The 23,251-nt window shown below is 34.3% G+C and overlaps 1 protein-coding gene across 7 annotated transcripts in view; it reads left to right on the top strand.

Annotated features, from left to right (window-relative positions):
- DCLK1 (doublecortin like kinase 1) overlaps positions 1 to 23,251 on the top strand; it is a 415,491-nt gene that overhangs the window by 16,868 nt on the left and 375,372 nt on the right. For all 7 annotated transcript variants that reach the window (XM_007495323.3, XM_007495321.3, XM_007495322.3 and 4 more), the window contains exon 3: positions 8,928 to 9,274. In XM_007495323.3, coding sequence (XP_007495385.1) covers positions 8,928 to 9,274 — 347 coding nt within the window. The remainder of the gene's footprint in view (positions 1 to 8,927; positions 9,275 to 23,251) is intronic.

Raw genomic sequence — 23,251 nt, 5'->3', positions numbered from 1 at the left:
TGATTCTCTTCTTAAACAGTATCCTAAGCAGATGATTGCTTGACATGGTAACAATGTCATATGAATATTTTTATTAAAGATGCGGGAGTCTTGGGTATATGTTTGTAGGCAGCATGGTAGAAGCTAATAAAGAGGGAGCAATTGAAATTAAGGGGCAAGCCTTGAAATGAAGGGAAAAAATGAAGGGGTTGTTCTTAGTGAGAAGAGTTATGTATTCCTTATTAGCCAGAGTAAAGAAGAGAATGAAGGGTTATGTGGAGAGAAATTAAGGTATAAAATTGGGGAAGAGGAAGTTCATGACTGATGGCTTCTTATATCCTTTGCTGAGAGAAGGTGACCAAGGAAAGGAAAGAGTGGTATAGGAGGCCAGAGGAGAGAAACAATTTGAAACAACAGCTATGGGAAATGTGTTAGGCAATTACAAAAAAGAATAGAAGTGACAATGAAGTCCCAATTGAGATTAGGTAGCATAAATATGTAGGGGTTCCAACAGCATAGTTCATCAACAGGTCTGCAGGAGCTGAGAAAACAGATGGTGGTGATGGGTGGGGAGTAGCCCAGGATTTGGGGTTTGATATAAAGCATGAATGATGGCAGGGCAAGGGAGCAAGGCTTAAAGTTATAATTAATAATTGTATATAATTGAACTGGTTAACTGTATGGTCAAGATCCCAAAGGGAAGAAAGTTCAGAGTTCAGATGAGTTCAGAGCAAGGATTGAAAAGCAAAAAGGAATAGAATAACTGGATTCTCCCTAAGAATGAAGTGTAGGTTTAGACGGAGGCACAAAGAAAGATTGAATGGAGGTCAGAGAGAGGAAATAGACTATCACAGCACTAGAAAGTGTATCGTGTTCTTTTTGCTGGAATACATCTAATTCTGTACTTAGTTAAAAATGAGACTTTCAAGCATTTTTTAGTGTCATAGGTTGTTTGTAAAAAGAGACTTTTGGCACTTTTACCATCATTTTAACACATTTATAGACATGTGTAGATTCCTTCTTGCTGTACCATCATCGAAATGCCTCAGTTTTTCTGGGAAAGAAACAATCTCATTCCAATATTTTAGGTGTTGTAAGGTTGGAACTCAGTTTACTCTAATGATTTGTTTTATGTTTTATTGCTGGCTTTTAAAATGTTCTTTACATTCAATAGGTTTAGGCAGGTGCTACTCTTTATGTTCTTACCATTTTGAATGATTTAAAAGAAAATCCCCTATAGCTTAAGTTCCTAGTAGAAGATTATTCTTAACTTTGGATTTCTAATTGTCTATACATGATAGGTTGGTAGAGAAGCAGTAAGATAGATTTTTAACTTCTCTATCTCTGTTGAATTAGAAAAAAATTATTTGTCTTACAGTTGATGAAGACTATTTAAGTCTTTTTATATCCTTTTCATCTTAGAAGGAACAGATTAAAAATCTTTTGGGGAGGAATGGAGAAGACCTAATAAGCAATTTGTTTTGAACCCCACCTAGAATAAACATTGGAAAATGGTAGGCTAATGCTGTGTCAGCTTCCTTCCATGCAAAAGACACTTGATTTAGAACTGTTATTATATTTAGGCTGATGCTGAGGAAGTGTAAACATGAAATGGAACTAAGAGAAGCTTAGACTAAGGAGAAAGCTGCACTAAAATGATACTTCTGAATTTGACATTCTTTTTATGTAACACTTTATATATATATATATATATATACACACACATAAATAATTATATAACATAAATATATAATGTTAATATATAAACATAAATAAAAATAATTATATAACATACTATATATATATGTATATATGCACACACACACCTAGATATAGATATATCCCTCTCCCCTTTCTACCCTAAAGAGTTTGTAGTGACTATCTTGTCTAATTTAATTTTGATATTTTAAAATTTTGCTCCTGATTCACTTATCAAATATCTAAATTTGTGGATACATCTACCTTTTTTAAAAAATGAAGATATTTAAAGAAAAAGATCCTGCAAATTGGCCTGGGGCAAGACAAGGCTATGGAGTCTTTATGTACAAATATACTGTGTATAGTTCCCGCTCTATGGGAACTTAAAGCCATCAATACATTATTTAAGTCTGTGGACTAAAAAATAGTAGGAAGTGGAGGTCTTCTCATTTGTAATTTTTGTCAGCTTCATGAAATGTCATGGTTTGGTATGTTGCCCTGTTTCAGACCTTAGGTACATTTCATTTGGGTGGGTACTCCCTCTACCACCCCTGAATGTAGCAACTCTATGCTATAGTCGTCAATCTTCCTAAGTTTCTTTAGTTAAAAACATGGACTTAATGTTTGCGGGGTTTTTTTTTTTACCATAATTAAGCCTCTCCATATCAACCTAACCAGATTTTTCCTTAGTTTACTTTTAGGCCAATACCAAAAATCTTACCTTTTGGGGAAGACCTGCCATACCTTGTACCCCATTGCCACAACCCTTGAGAAACCATAGTCACTTCCACATTAAGATGAAGTGATGGAATAGGTTTCTACTTTAATGGAAGCTTTCCTCAATTACAGACTTTTAATTCAATATATTTGGTGTGTGATATGTGAAACCAGCATCCTTTGATCAAATTAATCTTTAATGAGCATTAATGTAACTTCTAAATCAGAAAAAACTGACTTGGGAGATATACAATTCTTCTTAGTACCAGCCTCCCTTTTAATACTCAATTTTGGTTCATTAAAGAAAGAATTATGTTTTCTTGATAGATTCATTTGTATTCTCAGTGCCTAGCACTATGCCTCACCTATAGTAGTCAAGGGCAAAAGTATTTATTAATCTCTTACTGTATGCCAGGCACTGTGCTAAGTGGTAAAGATGGAAAGAAAAGCAAAAACATAACTTGGTAGACACTTTAGTCAACTTGAATTGAAATATGAGCAAAGAGAGGTGAAAGACTTGATTTGAATGACTGACTGCTAAAGATTAGATATATGTTATGTTAACTATAACATTGGTGATATTTATCTGAAATTTATATGTTCTTTTGGCAACCTGGCAATTTTGCAAAGGACCTTCATGTCTTATTGCATATGATCACCATGGCAACCTTGTCAGGAAGGTAGAGAAGAAAGTAATATTCTCATCTGACACATGACAAAATTAAGGCATAGGAGGTTAAATGGCTTGTCTCAAGATATTTATCTATTTAATGACAAAACTATGGCTAAAACAAGGTTTCCGACCTCGGAACCCAGGTCTCTTTTCTCCAATCTTTCTATCTTTGAGACCTTGTTTTTATTCTAAAATCCTTACTCATAATTTCACCTCTCCATGTTCATTAGCCTTGAAAAAAGGAACACAGCCAGGATGTAGGATAATCTCTGGGTGATTAGAAAAGATTGGTTTAGGTGTATGTTAGAGTTGTGGTGTATGTTACCTAAAGATAAATTTTTCCTAGTTAAAAAAGGAAGCCATGTACTTTTGGAATTCATTTATAGATTATTTCTTAACATGAGTGCCTGTAACTACAAAATCTTTTAACTCCAGTTTAGTTATTCATTTATTTATTTACTATGAAGTACTTGTGTGGCCGGGTGTGGTCAAACTACTCATTTAAAAGTATTGGACAGAGACAAATGTAAAATAAAAAGGCTCCATTGCATTGCCATAGCCCTTTTAGCAGTAATTACTCAAGTCTTTTGTTTCTTTAAAATTTATTAAATTTCTACAATGGATAAATATTTTTCTTTAGTAGCATAGCAGGAAAGGTTATTTTATTTTTTAAATGTTATTTAATTAGATGATTTAGAATGCTTTTCCATGGTTATAAGACTCATGTTCCTTCCCTCCCCTTCTCCCACCTCCCTCCTGTATCTGACACACAATTCCACTGGGCTTAACATGTGCCATCGATCAAGACCCATTTCCTTATTATTAATATTTTCACTAGAGTGATCTTTTAAAGTCTACTTTCCCCATCATAGCCCCACTGACCCATGCGATCAAGTGTTGTTTTTTTTTCTGTGTTTCTTTTCCCATCGTTCTTCCTCTGGATGTGGATAGTGTTCTTTTTCATATGTCTCTCTGAATGGTTCTGGATCATTGCATTGCTACTAGTAGAGAAGTAGGAAAATTTATTTTAAAATCAACTTATTTTTTAAATCTCTTCACCTTTTAAAAATAATGTATATCCTGGGCCAATTTTATTATATAATTTTCTTTGAAAAACCCATACTTAAATTGTTTTTAAAAATTGTTTAAATACATTAACCTTCTTTTTAATTGCTCATTACTGGTAAATTTAGTATTAAAAACTTCTTTGCTAAGAATTCTAACTTTTTAAAAAGCAAAATTTTAATGTTAATGTCTATCTGACTTAGTGTAACAACAATTCCCAAATTGATATTTTTTCAAGTTCAGTCTTGTTAGTATTGGTTATTCCAAAATTTTCATGTTTATAAGCAAGCATTTATTAATTGCCTGCTCTGAGCCCAGTACTCAGTATATAATAATTAAGAAAGAAAGAATTTGTGCCTCTGTTTATATTGGAATTTAAGATAGACTATAAATGAAAGATAAATTTATATATTATTTCCTCAATATAAATATTAAAGAATACAAGTATTTAATTTAAGAAAGTATTATTTTGCAATGAAGTTGTCTCAAATATAGCTATTGTCAATTTATTCTACAGTTTTTTGTTGTTTAAAACTTTGAGGTGATTGTCATTAAATGTTGTAGAACATTTTCTTCTTTGGATGGTATTTGAAAGAATTTTGTTTCTAAAATCAGTATCAAATATGTGATTTAAATAGTTTGACAATACTATTGTCATTTTGAAGATGAAAAAGCTAAAGGCATATTTTTTTTTGTACTATCTTTAGATTTATCCATTTTTTTTCTCTTCCAGGTAACCTTAGCTCCTACTCTTCTAAGAAAATTGAGATTCCTATATGGGAACTTCCCCATCTAGCATTTTCTCCACCGTACAATTCTTGTCTTCTGCTCTTTGCTTTTTACTGGCATAAACTTTTGATCCAGTCTTTCTCCTTACTAAAACTAGTAACACTTCTGTACTCAGCTATTACTTGACCTTTGGAGAGCAAAGGTCTGACCCTATCTCCAACACTGTCTCCCCATTTAATAAACTGCAATGAGCTCCCATCACACCCTCAATATCAAATATAAAAGCCTTTTTTGTTTGTTTTTCAAAGCCAATTGTAATCTGGCCCACTCCTATGTTTCCAGTCCTTTTTTTTTTAACTCATCACTTTTGCCTTAGTATTAGTTCTAAGAAAGTTGAGTGGCAAGGGTTAGATAATTAAATTTCTTGCCCAGGTTCACACAGCTAGAAAGTGTCTAAGACCAAATATGACCTAGGTACTCCAGACTCCTTGTGCTCTATCCATTAAGCTACCTAGCTGCTCCTATTTCCATTCTTCTTAAACCTTAGTCTTTTCCACATAGAGGTGAACCAGAGAGACAGATCTTGCCATTTTTCCAAGATGCCTTATTTCCCAATTCTGTGCATTTTCACTGATTCTCTCCCATGCCTGAAATTCTTTTCCTCCTCATCTTCACCCTCTGATTTTCCAGGTTTCCTTCAAGTTCCAGCTAAAATCCTACCTTTTGCAAGAAGCCTTTCCTGATCTCTGATCATACATCATGATTTATTTCCTGGTCATACAAATACTTTCTCCCTATTGTATCTAATTTTTACTTTTGAAGGTTGTTATTCTGATGTTTTCTTTCCCACTCGATTGTGAGCTCCTTGAAGGAAGGGAATATCATTTGCCTTTCTTTGTATCCCCAGTGCTTATTACAATGTCTGGCACTTGCTAGATGCCCACTTAACTGGCTACTGACTCACAGACTGTGTTCTTAATCACAGCCCCTCATTCTCCTTTTACTGATTCTTCCCAGAATTTAAATTTCAAGAAAAACATCTAGGTCCACCATGTTTCCTTTTCTCTCCCAGCTCCACTCTTGATTACAAATTTTCCTTGCCCTGGTATCGCTAGATACAATCTCCTTCCCCATCTCCCCCTTTCTGCTTTCTTATGCTTTGTCTCCCCACATTAGAATGTAAGCTGTTTGAGATCCAAGACTATTTTTCATATTTATAGTCAAAGGACTTAGCATAGTACCTGGCATCTATTCAACCTATAATACATTCCTGTTTAGTTGACTTTGTATCTTCAATCCCTCTCTCCTCTAGCTTCAATTGATCTAAAAATTTCTCTTCTTGACTGCCTCTTTCCCCATTTGTTTTTGACTGCTGAAGAATGTTGAGATTTGAATGAGTAACTTCTTGCCACCTTATAGGATCTGGCAAGGCTTTTCCATCCCCCTCCAACCTCTCCCCACATATCTCCCCTTCACCTCCCACTTCCATTTTTCTCTTGGACACAATTCATGATTTCCTGCCTAGTCCACTAGTTGAGTTGCTTTTGTGAGTTCGACTTTGACCTCAGCCAGACTTTCTGCCTCCTCTTTCCTCTCTCCACCACACTCCTCTCAAGCCTGTTAATCTGTTAATTGTGGTTCAGATTTTGCTTGGCTCTCATTCTCTTACTCCTCCATCAGAGACTGACACCTCTGGTCACAAACATGCTCAGGTCAAAAAGCATTATCTTTATCTTGTTAAACTTTTCATACAACATCCTTTCTTCTCTGCTGCCAGAATCCTAAAAAGAATATTATAGCTGTTCCTCTGCTCTCATATCCTCATCATTACATTCTCTGGAAAATTTTGCAGTCTGGCTTCTGTCCCCACTAACACTTTTGAAGCTGCTTTCTCTGAGGTCAAACCAGGAGCACTTATGAAGTGCTGTGGGAAAAATTCAGGGTTTTTCGGGTTCACATCTTGTCTCTGCTATTTATTAGCTTTGTGACCCTAGCCAAGTAACTTGACTCTTCTGAATGTCAATCTATAAAAGCAATAATATAGTATTATCTATTTCACATTATTGTTAGGATCAAAGGAAACTATATAAAGTGCCTGGTAAACATTTAAGTAAACTGTAAAGAAATCTGCTATCCAGGTATCATAGAAAAGAGCAGACCACACAACAAAAGAGTATACCAAATCAGAATTAGAATAAAAAGAACACTGTTTTTTGCATTGGAGTCCTTGACCCCAAACTTTTGAGTGTACATTTGTGAGGAATCTAAGCCCATTTCCTCATCTGTTGATTGGGGCACTTAAGTTATCTACCTCACAGAACTGTTGTGAGGAAAGTGTTTTGTAAATCTCAGAGCACTGTAGAAAAAGGAGCAGTCTGTGTTTCTAATAACTAGAGCCAAAGGTTTCTCAATCCTTGTAATGTTTTATCTTTAGCAGCTCATGTGGGTATACTCACTACTCTTTCTTGATATCTTTTTGGGGCTTCTAGGACAACCTTATATGGGGATAGATTTCTCTTGACTATTCCTTCTGTGTCTTCTTCATAGGTCTTCCTTCTCTCCCTTAGTTTTGGAAGTCCCTGATAGTTCAATTCTTGGTTTTGTCTTCTCTCTACACTCTTGAGGCAAGCTAATACATTCTCATGATTTGAATGATCATATTTATGAAATTGAATCATAAATTGTATATATTAATATTTCAGTTGCCTCCATTTTAGTGTCTTGCTCATATCTCAAATTTGAGATTTCCTAAATTGAAATAAACTCATCTTTTCCTCAGAAATTGCCTCTCTCTTTTTAATGATATTATTGTACCAAGTCCCGTCAATTCCATTTCTAAAACAGTTCTCACTGTTGTCAATAGTTCTCAATTGTGTGAGCATCAAATGAGATTTTTAAAGCATTTAGAATAGTGCTTTATAATAACACATAGTAGGCACTATAGAAATGTGAGATATCATTATTATTACTATTATTATTATCATTCAAATTCTTCTGACCACTGCATTGATTTATTCCAGGTGTCCATTCCCTCCTACCTGGACTTTTGTAATAGATTCCTCACTTTGTCACTGTGTCACTTTGGGTCTCCCTTCTCCAGTCTGTCTTTATTTCTGCTCCTCATTTTCCAAATGCTTTGGTCTCATTATGTCATTATCCTTCTCAAAATTCTATTTTCATTGGCTACAGGATAAAATACAAACTCCTTAACTTAGTGCTTGAGATGTTTGATAAATATTTTTCATCTGACCTTTCCAGTCTTCTTTCATATTACTCTCCTTCACATACAATTCATCCAAGTTGCAATATGTACTCGGCTTGCTCTTAGCCCATCATCTCATACCTCTCAATTTGTATAGATTGTCCTACCTGCCCAGAATGAATTCCTTACATAGCTTTACCTGATGAAAATTCTCTCATCCTTCAAGGTCTGGTTCTAGTTCTTCTTTTAACTTGGCCCTGCTATTCTTTATGACTTCTCTTATACACTTAATTATATGTTGATTAGTATTTTAGTTATTTCCATATATGTCTCCACACCTTTTTCTTCAGTAACTCTGTGTTTTGCCATCCATCCTGCTATTGAACCTTAAGGACTTCCATCTCTTTCCTTCTATCCTGCAGCCAAATTCTGTTATATATGTTGTCTACTTTAATTAGAATATGATCTGTCTCACTTTTCTGTTTGCATCAATAGCACTTAGGATAGTGGTCAGCATATAATAAATATTTAATAATTTTATTCATTCACTAGATTGAATGTTCTTTGAGGGCAGAGGCTATCATTTTTCATCTTTATAACACCTGGCATAGTGCCTTATTTATAATAACTGTAAAAAAGTATTTAATTGAAATTAATTCATCATATCATTGATTGAGCTACACTAGAAGTGACCATTTTATCTTCCCTGATTATTAACCACACTTTCTTTTTTTTCATTTTTATAGTTGATTCTTTAAGCCTTTTCCTTAAGAGGAGAAGAAATCAGAGGATAAGGAGAAAAGAAGGAAATTAGTTTGCATTCATTGAATAAATGAATGGTTTTTTTTCCTCTTCCTTTTCTAGGAGAGAGTTATGTGTGTGGCTCAATTGAACCCTTCAAAAAACTGGAGTACACCAAGAATGTAAACCCTAACTGGTCAGTAAATGTCAAGACAACCTCTGCTTCCCGTACGGTGTCTTCACTTGCCACTGCCAAAGGCAGCCCCTCAGATGTGAGGGAGAATAAAGATTTCATTCGGCCCAAACTAGTCACCATCATCAGAAGTGGTGTGAAGCCACGCAAAGCTGTCCGGATTCTGCTGAACAAGAAGACCGCCCATTCATTTGAGCAGGTTCTCACTGATATAACTGATGCCATCAAACTGGATTCAGGAGTGGTTAAGCGCCTGTATACCCTAGATGGGAAGCAGGTAAGATGCTTTTGTAAATATATTTTCTCCCAAATCCTCTTTCTTTAGCTACAAGATTTAAAAGATAAGATATGAGACTAGATGGGCTATGGAAAATACTTTGTCAATTAAGTTGTTTCACTTTAATTCATTTTTAATGAATTTGCCATATATAGTTTAACAGTTGGCCATTTGGAGAATAAAATAAAACTAAATAATGGATAAATACAATTTAAATGGTTAAATATTTTCATATATATAAAATGAAAATAAATGTATATCTAAATGATCAATATATGTATATATGTTCACATGTATAAATACATGTAGAGATGTATATATTTACTATTTTAATGCTACATAACAATTAATCATACTTATTCAAGGGGTGTGTTGGAGCCAGATCATACTGATTAAGTAGGAAATTATTAAATTTTCAGCGTCAACAATTACACTTTAGAAATTGGATATGCTAAAAATTGGGGCTTGTTTTATTGTTTTGTTGATTGTCTTCTCTTGTAAAAAAATTAATAACAAGTTTACATATGAGTTAAGTTATTGATCTAAATTGTCCCTCTCCCTTCTTTCCTTCCCCTTCCCAGAGCTGGCAAGCAATTCAGTCTGGATCATACATGTATTATCATGCAAAACATGTTTCCATATTATTCATTTTTGTAAGAGAAGAAACTTATGAAACCAAAACTCCAAAACATAAACTGAAATAAAAAGATGATAAATTATATGCTTCTATCTGTATTCTTACTCCAACAGTTTTTCCTTTGGAAGTGGACAACATTCTTTTTCATAAGTCCCTCAGAATTGTTCTGGATCATTGTACTGCTGTTAGTAGAATGGTCTATCATATGATTGTCTACTCTTAAGAAAATGGAGAAAATATTAATTAATGTAGATTAAAATTACATAATTTTCCCTCTTGAGAGCTAGTTGAAAATATTTGCCAGCCCACCCCTGATTAGTTCTCATTATACATGGACACAAGATGTCATTAGTCCAACCATGGATATGACCCAGAGCATAACAGTAGCCAGGTGATGACATTACAGTTAATTCATTGGATTCAAATAAGGTTTTATGCCTGAGCACCTGAACTTTCAATAAAATTATGTGTTAAAATGTTAAAGATTCTAAACACAGACATAAAAAGTCAGGACCTTCTGACTGACGTTAAAAGGTATGTTTTTATATGCTATAAATTTTATAAGTTTAATTTAAAAGTTTCAGTGTAAAAATATAGGTGTTTTTCTTTATTTTATATGTATGCTTATGTCTCTTCACTTGAGTCGATAGGCTTGGTAATAAGACTCTATAAGAAATAACTTGTAAGGAATTGAACTACGTGACCTCCTATCTACTTTTCATAAAGTTTCCATTAATATTAAAATTACAAAGTATATGAGTCAACAGAAACTCTTGTCATGAATGGAGTAAGATGCAAAAGTAAAATTTGTACAAATAAACCAGTTTTCTTAAAAAAAATTAAGTTTGAACTTTCTAATCAATTTTTTATTAACATTTGGGCTTCACTTGGTTGTTATATTTCAATATCCTTTGAAAAATAATATAAATTTCACCATGGTGATTTGAAATACTTTGAATAAATGACAGATTTAAAGTCAGACAAAACTAGGTAGTGATATTAAAAGTAAATTACAATTTATTCCCTATACTTTTTTCATATAAGGTAGAATTTTATTTTATTTAAATTTTAATAACAGATTTCCATATCAGTTTCCAAAGTTATATGAGCCAAATTGTCTCCCTCTCTTCTTCCCTACCCCCATCCTGGAGATGACAAGTAATTCAATCTTGGTTATATATGTTATCACAAAAATAATATTTCCATATTATTCATTTTTGTAAGTAATCTTATAGAACCAAACCCCCAAAACATTTACCCAAATAAGAAAGTGATAAATCGTATGTTTTCATCTGCATTTCTACTCCTGCAATTCTTTTTGTGGAGGTGGATAGCATCCTTTTTCATTAGTCCTCAGAATTGCCCTGAATCATTGTTTTGCTATTGTAGCAAAGTCTATTATACTTGATTGTTTCACAATATTGCAGTTACTGTGTATAATGATCTCCTAGTTCTGCTTATTTCACTCTGCATCAGTTTGCTTAGGTCTTTCCATCTCTTTCTGAAATCATCCTGTTCATCATTCCTTATAGTACAAGGGTATTCGATCACCATTATATACCACAATTTGTTCAGCCATTCCTCAATTGAGGGACATCCTTTTAGTTTTCAATTCTTTGCCACCACAAAAAGAGCAGCTATAAATATTTTTGTACAAACAGGTCCTTTCCCATTTCTTAAATCTCTTTGGGATACAGACTCCATAGTGTTTTTACTGGATCAAAAGGCATGCATTCTTTTATAGCTCTTTGGGTATAATTACAAATTGTCCTCCAAAATGTTTGGACCAATTCACCATCACACCAATAATGCATTAGTGTCCCAATTTTGCCACATTCCCTTCAACATTTATTATTTTTCCTTTACTGTCAAATTGATCAATCTGACAGGTTTGAGGTGACACCTCAAAATTGTTTTATTTTTCATTTCTCTAATCAAGAGGGATTTAGAATATTTTTCCATATGATTATTGATAGCTTTGATTTCTTCATCTGAAAACTGTCTATTCATATCCTTTGACCATTTATCAGTTGTATCCCCTGGACTAGTAAGACTATAAATCTACTGAAATAAGTTTAACCTCTCAGAAGAATGAGTTGACATCATGTCCCATAATACTGGCAAATTTAGAATTTTTGAATTAAACGGAAAAGAAGTGATATTACTCCAAGAATGATTTTTTCTTCTGGGATCTTATTTGTATAGGTTCCCAGATTTTCATTCATTTTGAATTTTAAAGCCAAGCACATTTAATCAAGAATGGTTGTTTGAATTTTCACTTGATTTGTGACCTCTCCATTTGCCTTATCTTTTTTCCCAAATATGATCTGATACAAGCAAATATCAATAAGAAGCTGAGTCGATTACTTTCTCTTGGCTTTTTGAAGGTCTAGCTTCCAAGGATATGTAGGCCAATTATCATAGAATATCAGCAGGTGTTCAAGAAGACTTTTCCTGATGTTCTAAATATCATAATTGTAAGACAAGTTCATTGAGAGTTCACTATTTAGAGAACCCTTTAATGAGTTCTTCGTAATGAGAATAATTGATCTTTTGCAACTGACTTTTCATATATTTGGTATTTTTTTGGAGGACTCATTTGATCACTGAATAAGTGAATAAAACAGAATCTATAAATTGAATATTAATAAATGTACGCCATCACTTTTTGCTCACTACCTATGATATGCATGACCGTATTCTCTTCTGCTACTTTATTTTTTAAATTTTATTTAATAGATTAATTTGGAGTATTTTTTCAGGATTACAAAAATGATGTTCTTTCCCTCCTGTTCTCACCCCACCTCCCATAGCTGAGGCACAATTGCACTGGTTTTTACATGTGTCATTGGTCAAGACCTATTTCTATATTGTTGATATTTGCACCAGGGTGATCATTTAGGGTCTATAACCCCAAATCATATCCTCCTTGACCCATGTAATCAAGCAGTTGTTTTTTTTCTGTGTTTCTACTCCCATAGTTCTTCCTCTGAATGTGAATTCTTCTGCTACTTTAAAAGAAAAGTACTGTAATACCTTAGACTCAGCATTGCTAATACTTTCCCCCTTCAAAAATTCAAGTTATTTTCAGACATTCGAATTCTGTCACCATTTTGTAAGGTGGATAATTGGCCAACATAACTATCTCCTTTGTTCTGATGCTAACTAATTGTACCAAAAGGAAAAACTGATAACCTTCTGATTTTAGTATAAAGGATAAACTGCATATGTGCACCTTTTACTAATATCCAGAATTCCAAAGGGAAACAAAAGTTAGATGTATGTGTATGTAATAGCAGTAAAATATTCAAGTAACAAAATCATAACATAATGGGCATAACCGAATCTCTAGTGTTGTGTGGTTTTGTTTTTCCATTTGCCAAGAGTAAATGTCTTTGAATGACCTAACTTTAAAGTGATTTCTCCTTGTTCCACATCTTAATTCACAATCTTTTTCTAAGGTGAGCATTATCTTACTCTCTAGGATTTTTAGTGTTTTCAAATATCTGCTCACTGAACTTTAAGGAAACTTAAAGTATTCTGGCTAAGGTCTTCCCTTTAGTTGATCATGGATTTTTGTTGGCTTATTCTAAAAAATGTTTCCTGGAATAAGTATTATTAAGGTTTTTACTACCTCCCCAGGCTTCTCCAGGATCTTCCTGAACAATAGGTATCACAATGGCTTTTTTTGTTCTTGTTGCCAAACCTGCATTCTTCAAGATCTTCAAGGTGAAATCTAATGAGACCACTGGAGGTTTTGTAAACTCTCTCCTCCCCCAGACCAATCCTTTAAATCCATTCTGTCAACTGTGTTTACAGTGTATTTTGTTTCTCAAAAATTCATGCCCTCTTTGTAGGAATTTTCTGAGCAGTAGAAAGGTATTATAGGGGAATAAGATTCTGACTAAGATTGGAAGACTTTTTGTGCTCTGGTGCCCAGAAAGAGCAAACCTACCTTTCCATGGACCATGGGAGGCTTTAGTATGGCTTTTGGGGAAAAGACAAATCCACTCAAATAAGCAGTTTCCTGGAGTGGCAACCTTGGACAGTCTTGACATCATTAAGCAGTGGAGAGAATAAACTGACTTTTCCTTAGGTTCCCCTCAATGTTGTGTGCCTTCATGTCCAATAACACATTGTCAGGCTCTGTAACCATTGTCTTACAGAGCCCACATTTTCTTTAGTGGACCTCAACTTTCAATTGTATAGCATCCTCAAGTGTCCTCTCTATCCTTTTTCATTTTTATAGTTGACATTGATAGGGCAATTTTCTATTTATAGAATGTTTTATATATGTTAATTGATCTGAATTGACTTTCTAAAAAAATATAACATGAACTTAAAGGACCTAGAGTCAAGAAGACTCATCTTCCTGAGTTCAAATCTGGCCTTGGACACTTCCTAACTGTGTGACCCTAGGCAAGTCATTTAACTCTGTTGGCTTCAGCTTCCTAATCTGTAAAATTATCTAGAAAAGGAAATGGCAAACCACTCCAGTACCTTGTGCCAAGAAAACCCTAATTGTGGATATGAAGAGTTGGACACAACTGAAAAAATGATTAAACAATAAAATATCTATTGAATGAATCATTTTTGCTAGAGAGGAGCAGAATGTAAGGGGTTAATATAAAAGGTTAGACTAGATTATTTATGAATAGGGTCACCAGGAATTTTCTTCACAGTAGGATGGGTTCATCCTTCATGGACTTGATGCTTGTCTCAACCACCTGCTATGAATGGTTCTCCTTTCCATTTCTGAGGTTTTTTTAGTGCCCAGAGAAAATGAACAAATTTGGGGTTTTTACATTCTATAGACCAGAGCTGTCAAACACATGGAGCCTACAACATTCCTCATTGAGTCCTTATTGGGATTGAAATGTAATTGGAAAATAGTTAACAATGAAATGTTAAAAATGAAAATACAATAAAATATAAATAATATTAATGCACTGTTTTCTAAAACAAAATATAGCCCTCAGAGATATGTAAAAATGATTTAAAATCCCCCAATTTCTAAGAACAGCTAAGTGGTGCAGTGGACAGAGTGACAGTCCTGGAGCCAGGAAGACTCCTCTTCCTGAGTTCAAAGCTGATCTCAGATACTTCATAGTGGCAAGTCACTTAACCCTGTTTGCCTCATTTCCTCATCTGTAAAATGAGGTGTAGAAGGAAATAACAAGATATTCCAGCATATTTGCCAAGAAAACACAAAATTGGGTCACAGAGAATTAGACATGACAGAAAATGGCCAAACAAGATCCTATTTGTATTATTTGACACTTCAATTATAGATGATCACATATGTAGTGAAACTGAAAATTTACTAAGAGGTCAGGACTGTCATTTTTTCAGTTCATTCTCCTAGCAACTTTGAACACTGTGTGATTAGAGGAACCTTTACAAGCAATGAAAAGCAATGGAAAGAGGAATATGGCCATATTCACCTCATTCTCTTGGTTCCTTGTAAAAATGAAGAAATCATTTCTCTAGTTGAAGGTTGCTTTCTTTCTAGTCTCTTCCTTTTATATTGACTAATATAATCTAATAATAAACTAATAAGAATCTAAAACCAAGAAGTCTTTTTTCCTTGACTTTTCCCTCTACCCCACACCCCAAGTCAAGCTTTAGTCTTTAGTACTTTCACTGCTGGTTGCACAAGCAATCTGCCAAAAAACCTCTTTGCCCAGATGGCATTTGCAGTGTGATTATTTTTCTTAAGTGATTAAAGTCAGCTCAAACTGTATGTGATTGCTAGAAAGAAATCATGACACATCTCCTAACTTCCAACATTGTATACAGGGGCATATGTGGCCTTTTTGGGGAGTAAAAAATCCTGCTGCTTTCAGCCATTAAATCTTCCAAATCTGTGATTATTGGATCTTTCCTTAAAAACATAAAGAGCAACAAATCCCTAAGCAGCCTAACTGAAGAAAGTACCTTATAGTGAGGATCACTGATAAAGCTCTGTATGACTTATTTTTCCAAAAGATAGCTATAAGAAAGTAGGCCACCCTCCCTCTTTATGCCTCTCCCTCTTTTTTGGCCAAAAGTGTGATAGGAGATATATTGATGTCTGAGAAATATTATTTATGTGTATGATCATCTTTACTCACACACAGTAAAGAGAGAAGCAGCAAGGTGTAATATTAGAGAGTGCAAGAATTTTAAAATCCTTAGCTTTGAATGAACCAAATCATATTTTTATAGCTATGACTCAGGGTGGGGGGAAGCTCCTTCATGAAATATAAGATAGATAATTTAAATTACATGGAGTTGAAAAGCTTTTGCAGGAACAAAATTAACACAACTATGATAAGAAGAGAAATGATTAGAGGGAAAAATAATCTCTGCATCTTGGGTACTAATCCAAATTCTCTAATGGATAAATGATCAAAGATATGAGCAAATAATTCCCAAAAGGAAAATTTCCAACTACGAACAACAATATGAAAGTCTGATTAGGTCACTAAGAATATACAAATACAAATGCAAAAAACTCCAAAATTTCACTTCATACTCAGTTAATTGTCAAAGATGACAAAAGATAGAACTGATCAAACTGGAAGAACTATGGAAAGATAGTTATTGGTCCATAAAACTTGGAAAATAATTTGGAACTGGGCTAAGAAAGAAATTGAAATGTCAATTCTCTTTGCCCTTGAGATCCCATTGCTAGGAACATACCCCAGAGAGTATAATGATTTTTTAAAATGATCTCACATGCACCAAAATGTTCTTATCAGCACTATTTGTGGTAGCAAAGAAATGGAAACAAAGTAGATATCTGTCATTTGGGAAATGGCTAAAAAGACTGTACATGAATATGATGCAGTATTATATTGTAAGTAACAGTGAATATGAGGAATATAGGAAAAATTACATGAATGGATAAAAGTGAGATAAGCTGACCCATGAAAATGATATACCGAAGGACTGCAACAGTGTAAATGTAAAGAACAGCAACAAAACAATAGAAATCAAATGCTATATAATTATAACAATCAAACTCGGTCCTCCCTTCTACTCTTTATCTTCTCAACACATATACTTTTGATTCTTCAGTAATTGTGATATTCTGAACCGCAGTCATAATGCAGCCTTGAGAATATTGGTTACAAAAAGATGTTTTGTTTTTTTTTTGTCTCAGGAAGCAGCTTAGGAATTGCTAAAAGGACTATATAATTTCTCAGATGGAATCCAGCTTGTTCTCTTTTTTCCTATTCAGTTCTGGACCTATCTCATTGTCTATCTTCAGTATCTGTCCAAATGTATGGGCTGAATTACCAATTTATATCAGATTGAACAATAGACATTCATTATCCACTTGAGATTTTTCTGTATGAATTGTTGGGCTGAATTCTTGTGAATGGTCGTGAATCTCATCAAAGATGTTCTGTAGTATTCTGAGTTTTGAAGAAAGGAGCTCAGTGTCTTCCACAAACATTATCTGTATGACATCATCATTTATAGGAATCTCTTTTCTTTTTGGATTCTGTGCTCTGTGACAGTAGTAAACACCTCAGGCAAGCGTAAACTTGTTTTATTAATCATTTGATAATGATAATCAAAGGAATTATCTATAGTATCTGTCATGCAATCTGTGTAATCTTAGCATGAGAGCTTTCAACTCTATATTTTGTTCTTTGAAACCAAATTAGTTTTCATTGTCAACAAAGTATAAACATAACCAATTCTTGTATTTTTTAGATATTTTAGTTAGTTGTATGACTGTGAAAGTGTGGGCTGCAGTAGTATTATACATAAAAGCCTGCCTATTCCAGACTCAGTGTTTCAGCAAAATGTTCTGACTGTGCCTAACTCAAGTCAGAAGCCTGTATGCTTGTTTGATATTGGAACAAAATGAGTTACTCATAGACCATTCAACATTTTAACAAAATGAGATTTACTTAGCACAGCAGGAAATATATTCAACAAGGATGTGCTTTGGGAACACATCAAATTGATTCAGCTGAGCAAAGCTTCTTTGTCTGAGTTGCCTATCATTTTCTACCAGATGAGTATCAGGGAATACTTGGATCTCTTCCTGGCTATTTTGCAATCCAAAAATGATGTCACCAGCTTGAGTCTTTAGTGAGCCAATCGTGTCTTAAGGATGGTTTCAATACCTTTTAAGGAAAAAATTGCCTACCTTGCATGGGGGTTGGGGTTAGGAAACTGCTTCTACCAAAGCAAGCATATCCTTGGTATCTGTGAATATCATGTCTACAAAAGTTTTGTAGATATTCAAACTAGTATAGTTATTTATTATCTCAAAAAAGAAAGGTAATATAAAAGGTATAATTTTTTGCAAAAGAAAATAGATCACATTTAGATTTCATTTTCCATTTTTTGTTTTCCAGTAATTTGTGAGGTAAGTCTTTCAGATAATGTTCAGTCATTTTTCAGTTGTGTCCAACTCTTCATGACTCGATTTTGTGTTTTCCTGACAAAGATACTGAAGTAGTTTTCCATTTCCTTCTCCAGCTGATTTTATAGATGAGAAAACTGAGGCGAAGAATTCAATTACTTAGACAGGGTCATACTGCTAAGAAGTGTCTGAGGCCAGATTTGAACTCAGGATGGGCCAGGCACTTTCAGACCTGGCACTCTATCCACACTGTACCACCTCCCTGCCCCCTGGCAGATAACACTATCCTCTTTTAGAGATGAGTAATAAACTCTATATAATAAAATAATAAATAATAAATTAAATTAAAATTAAAAATTAAATTAAAAAATAATAAAATAAAATAAAATAATAAAATAAAGCTCTAAAAATGACTTGCTCCCTATCCTGTGACTAGCAAATAACTGGTCTCCTGATTTTTAAATTATAAACTTATATATATGGTGTATACCCTCGTTTTCCATGATGTTTTAAATATCTTAAATCCAAAAATGAATTGTTAAGATTCCACTCTTTTGACATTCAGTTTGTCATTAAGCAAAGTGTAAATACTAGAGAAAGAAGGTTTTGGGCATGGGAACAGTAAAAGTGTGGAGCTCTTTGTGTCTAGATATTTTCCATTCTTGAATGCAGGGTTTTTTTTGTTGTTGTTATTATAGAATTGATATGTTACATGTTATGAAAGTGCATATGACCCCTTTCAGAGCTGTTTGGCATATTGTTGCTTTTTACATAAATTAATTTTAATTTATGTGGCTATCGAAGTAAAGCTGAATTTTCCCTCAAAACATGGCACATATATATGTCATGAAAGATCTTAATTGAATCAGTAATTGGTACAGATATTTTATCTGCTTTCAAGTAAAAAGGAGTTTACATAATTCTGCCAGTAAATCTAAGAAACTTTAAAATTCCCTGAAATATAATATGCTATTTTAGGTACCAGCTCTTCTAAGAACACAGGTCTTTGGTCCCATCCCTTTCTTTCAGAATTAGTAACTGCCTAGAGATTAGAAGAGTAAAATTATTGGAAGTAGCATGGTATGATGGAAATTGTGCTGTATTTGGAGTAGGAGAATCTTGGTTCAAAGCCTCTGTCTCTGATCCTTAGAGCCTCTCTGAGCTTTGGTTTCTTGTTTGTTAAATGAGAAGGTTGGACTTAGGTGGCCTCTGGGATTCTTCCTAGCTCTGGAGCTATCATTATTTGATGCATTTTGTCTGAATTTTTACAGCGGTTTATAAACATGCTGTATAATAATGCTTAATACTTGAGATATTCTAGCTTCAAATGGCAATGGACTCTGTAAAACTAATTAGTGCCTATCACTTCCTAAATTTCAAAATTCTACTTATTAACTTTGAGATGACACTTATTCATTCATGTGTTGATTTCATCAATAGATATAACCTGAGAAAATCATGTGCTTAAAAAAATTTTTTTTGTAAATGGAATGTAGCACCCATTAAAAAATAAATCTGGGTTTCTTTATATCAGATTTGCTTAGAATGTTAAGATATCTATAGTTATTTTAATGCCATTCCTGATGTAATATAATATTTTCTTGGTTTTATAGATAGTTTGATTGTATTTCATTGTATCAGAACTATTGTTTTTCTGTTTTGTGGCCTGACCAATGCCTGTATTAAATATTGCCCTTCTTTAGGGAAATTCAGTTTCTCTTATGCCATTAGTATCAATGTCACCCCCTCCCCAATCATCCTTTTGGCCTGCTTCATTTGTAGATAGCTTGTCCATGAAAATACCCATCAATCCCCAGAAAGGTTAATTGATGTGATTCCAGGATTTGAACACAGATTCTCTGACTCTACAGCCATTCTTTCCACTGAGAGCATATGCAATGTCAAGTTTTCAAAGCAAACATGTTCAGACTTTTCATCTCTAAAAATAAAAGGAAAGAACAGAGAGCATAAAAGTAATGATGGGCTACTTCACTTGGTATACACCAGGTACAGGAACCAGAGTAAAAAGAACCAGGAACTACAAGCAGGAGCTTAAGGTATCCTCTAGCATGTTTAAGGAAGGAATAAGTTAATACTCTGAGAGCATATTCAAACCCAGAATTCTTCTTCAGGTCTACTACATAAGTCATCTAGTCAACAAGCATTTATTCAGTGCTTTCTATGTTCTAAGTACTTGGAATACAAAGTGAGGTTAAAATGTGATCACTGCCCTTAAGGAGTTCATATTTAATTTGGGGAGATAATAAGAAAATATCTTTGTGTTTTTGTATGTAACTATATGTTCATACATGTATGTATGTTAATATATGCTTATATCTTCATGAATGTTTATATATGTGATTAGATGATCTTTCATATGATATATATCTCAAGGGAAGGCATTGCGGGTGGAGAGAAAGGAGACCTGAAAGGAAGACGCCTTTTGCAGAAGGTGATATTTGAATTGAGTCTTGAAGGAGGCTGGGCAAGCCAGTAGCTGGAGATGAGATGGAGAGTCTTCCAGACATGGGGGAACAGCCACTGAAAAGGCATGGAATTGGGAGATCGTCTCATGCAAGGTGTTTGGAAGGAAGGAAAGTATAAGACAACTGGAATAGTAGGAAAGATTCAGGTTACCAAGGATTTTAAAAGCTAATCAAGATTTTATTTTTGATTTTGGAGATAAATAGGGAGACAATGAAATTTGAGACAGGATGGAATGGGTCACAATTGTGCTTAAGGGAAATCACTTTGACAGCTGCATGGGGGATAGATTGGAGTTGGGAGAGATGGGGAGACCAGGGAGGGATAAAGACTGGCCAGAAGCCTATCGCCACAGTCTAAATGTGAGATGAGGTGAGCCTACACCAGAGTGGCGATTGTGTGAGTGGATAAGAGGGATGTATACAGGAGACTTGCAAAGGTAGAAATGACAACACATGGTCATTGATGAGATAGGTGGTGGGAATGTCAGAAAGGAGTTGAAGTTGATGCTGAGATTGAGCCTAGGTGATTGGGAGGATGTGGAACTCCCAACAGTAATAAAAAACTTAGAGGGAGAGGTTTGGGAGGGAGTATAAAATATATATACATAAAAAACAAAAAACAAAATTTGTTTCAACATGTGGAATTTCAGATGTCTATGGAACATCCTGTTTGAGATGTCCAGAAGCTACTGGTAATATAGGACTGAGCTCTGGAGAGAAGTTAGTTATATAGACATGGGGATCTTCTGCAAGGAGAAGCTAATTGAATCTGTGGAAGCTGATGAGATCGATAAGCAAGATGACAGTCCAATTACAGCAAATTACAGTCCAAGGGTCAGTTGGCCCACTTCTTGTTTTTCTATGGTTCCTCAAATAAGAATATTTTTTCACATTTTGAAATAGTTTTATTTTATTTAAAAATTCAGAAAAAGCCATTCTTAGCTCCCTGCACATACAAAATCTGGTATTGGGCTAGATTTGTCTAATAGAACACATTTTGCTGATCCCTGATTTAGATCACTGATTTTTAACTTTTTGTGTGAACCTTTTTGGGAGTCTAGTGAAGCCTGTGGGCCCCTTAACAATAATGTTCTTAAGTGTACAAAATAAAATACATGGCTTCAGACACCTCCTAACTGTATGACCTTGAGCAAGACACAACTCCAGTTGCCTAGCCTTACCTCTCTTCTGCCTTGAAACCAATACTTAACATCAATTCTAAAATGGAAGGTAAGTTTTAAAAAAAAATAAAATACATACCATTATAAAAGACTCCAATTATATTTGAGTTGTAAAAAAAAAAGTTTATGTTCCTTCAGGTTAAGAACTCCTGGTGTAGAGGAGAGATCTAGGACAGAGAGCTGTGAGAGATATCTACAGTGGGTAGGTATGTTCATTTCATCTGTATGAAGATCTAGTAAACGAGGCCAAAAAAATAGTGAGATGGGAAGAGAAGAGAAGAGGGAGGTGCAGCACCACAAAAAATTAGAGAGGAGAGAGAATCCAGAGAAGAAATTGATTGATAATTTTAAGTGCTGCAAAATAGGTCAAGAAATTTGAGGACTGAGAAAAGGACACTTTAAATGTGACAATAAGGAGGTCATTGGTAACTTTGGAGAGAACAGTTTCAATTGCATGATTAGGTCACAGGCAATACTCAAAAGGGTTCAGAAGTATGACAAAAGAAAGTATAAGGTAAGGAGTTCATAGAATTAGAGATTTAGAAGGGAAGGGAACCTAATGACTCCATCTAGTCCTACTTTCTCATTTTACAGACTATTGCAATAATCTGAGTGTAAGATGAGGAGAATCTACACCAGGGTGGAGATTGTGTAAGTGCATAAAATGAAGAGACATATAAAGGCAGACTAAGGTCATGAGAGGTTGTTATTTGCCTGGTGTCTTATTAAGTAACAGAGTTGGGATTAGAACCCATCTTCTGATTTTTAGCCCAGTATTTCAATCACTGTACTACTGCCTTTTATTTGGGGCATGTTAAATTTTGAGATGCTTATGGATATGTCCAGTAGGCCACCATAGTATGTCAGCATGAACAGACTCGGGGGATGACTAAAATTCTAGTCAATCTACTAATGGGATCTTCTTAGCCTGTAATCATTTCTCGATGCAGCAGTTCTTCCTTCTTCGTGAAAGTAGCTGTGATCACAAATGATCTCATATACCATTTTCATAACATGAAAACCATTGAAAGTGAACCTTAACTCAAATGTAGAATATTGCTAGGAAGGTGGGAATATTCTTTAAGAGTCTCAAACTAATCTGAGTCAAGATAATTGCTGTTAATCTTTCTACCAATGTGTAGACCTTCTAGTGAATAAAGAGAATTGATCAATAATAGCAACCTTGAATTTTATATGGCTTTGATGACTGGCTGGTAAGTTGTGGAGTGAAAGCCCAAACAAGAAGTCCATGACTTAAAAAAAGAGTGGGAATATAATAATAATAAAAAAAACCTTTGCACCAAA

This window comes from Monodelphis domestica, chromosome 4 (genome assembly GCF_027887165.1).
Source record: "Monodelphis domestica isolate mMonDom1 chromosome 4, mMonDom1.pri, whole genome shotgun sequence".
Classification (NCBI taxonomy): domain Eukaryota; kingdom Metazoa; phylum Chordata; class Mammalia; order Didelphimorphia; family Didelphidae; genus Monodelphis; species Monodelphis domestica.
The sequence above is the reverse complement of the archived record's forward strand: the minus strand, read 5'-3'. Positions and strand labels throughout refer to the sequence as shown.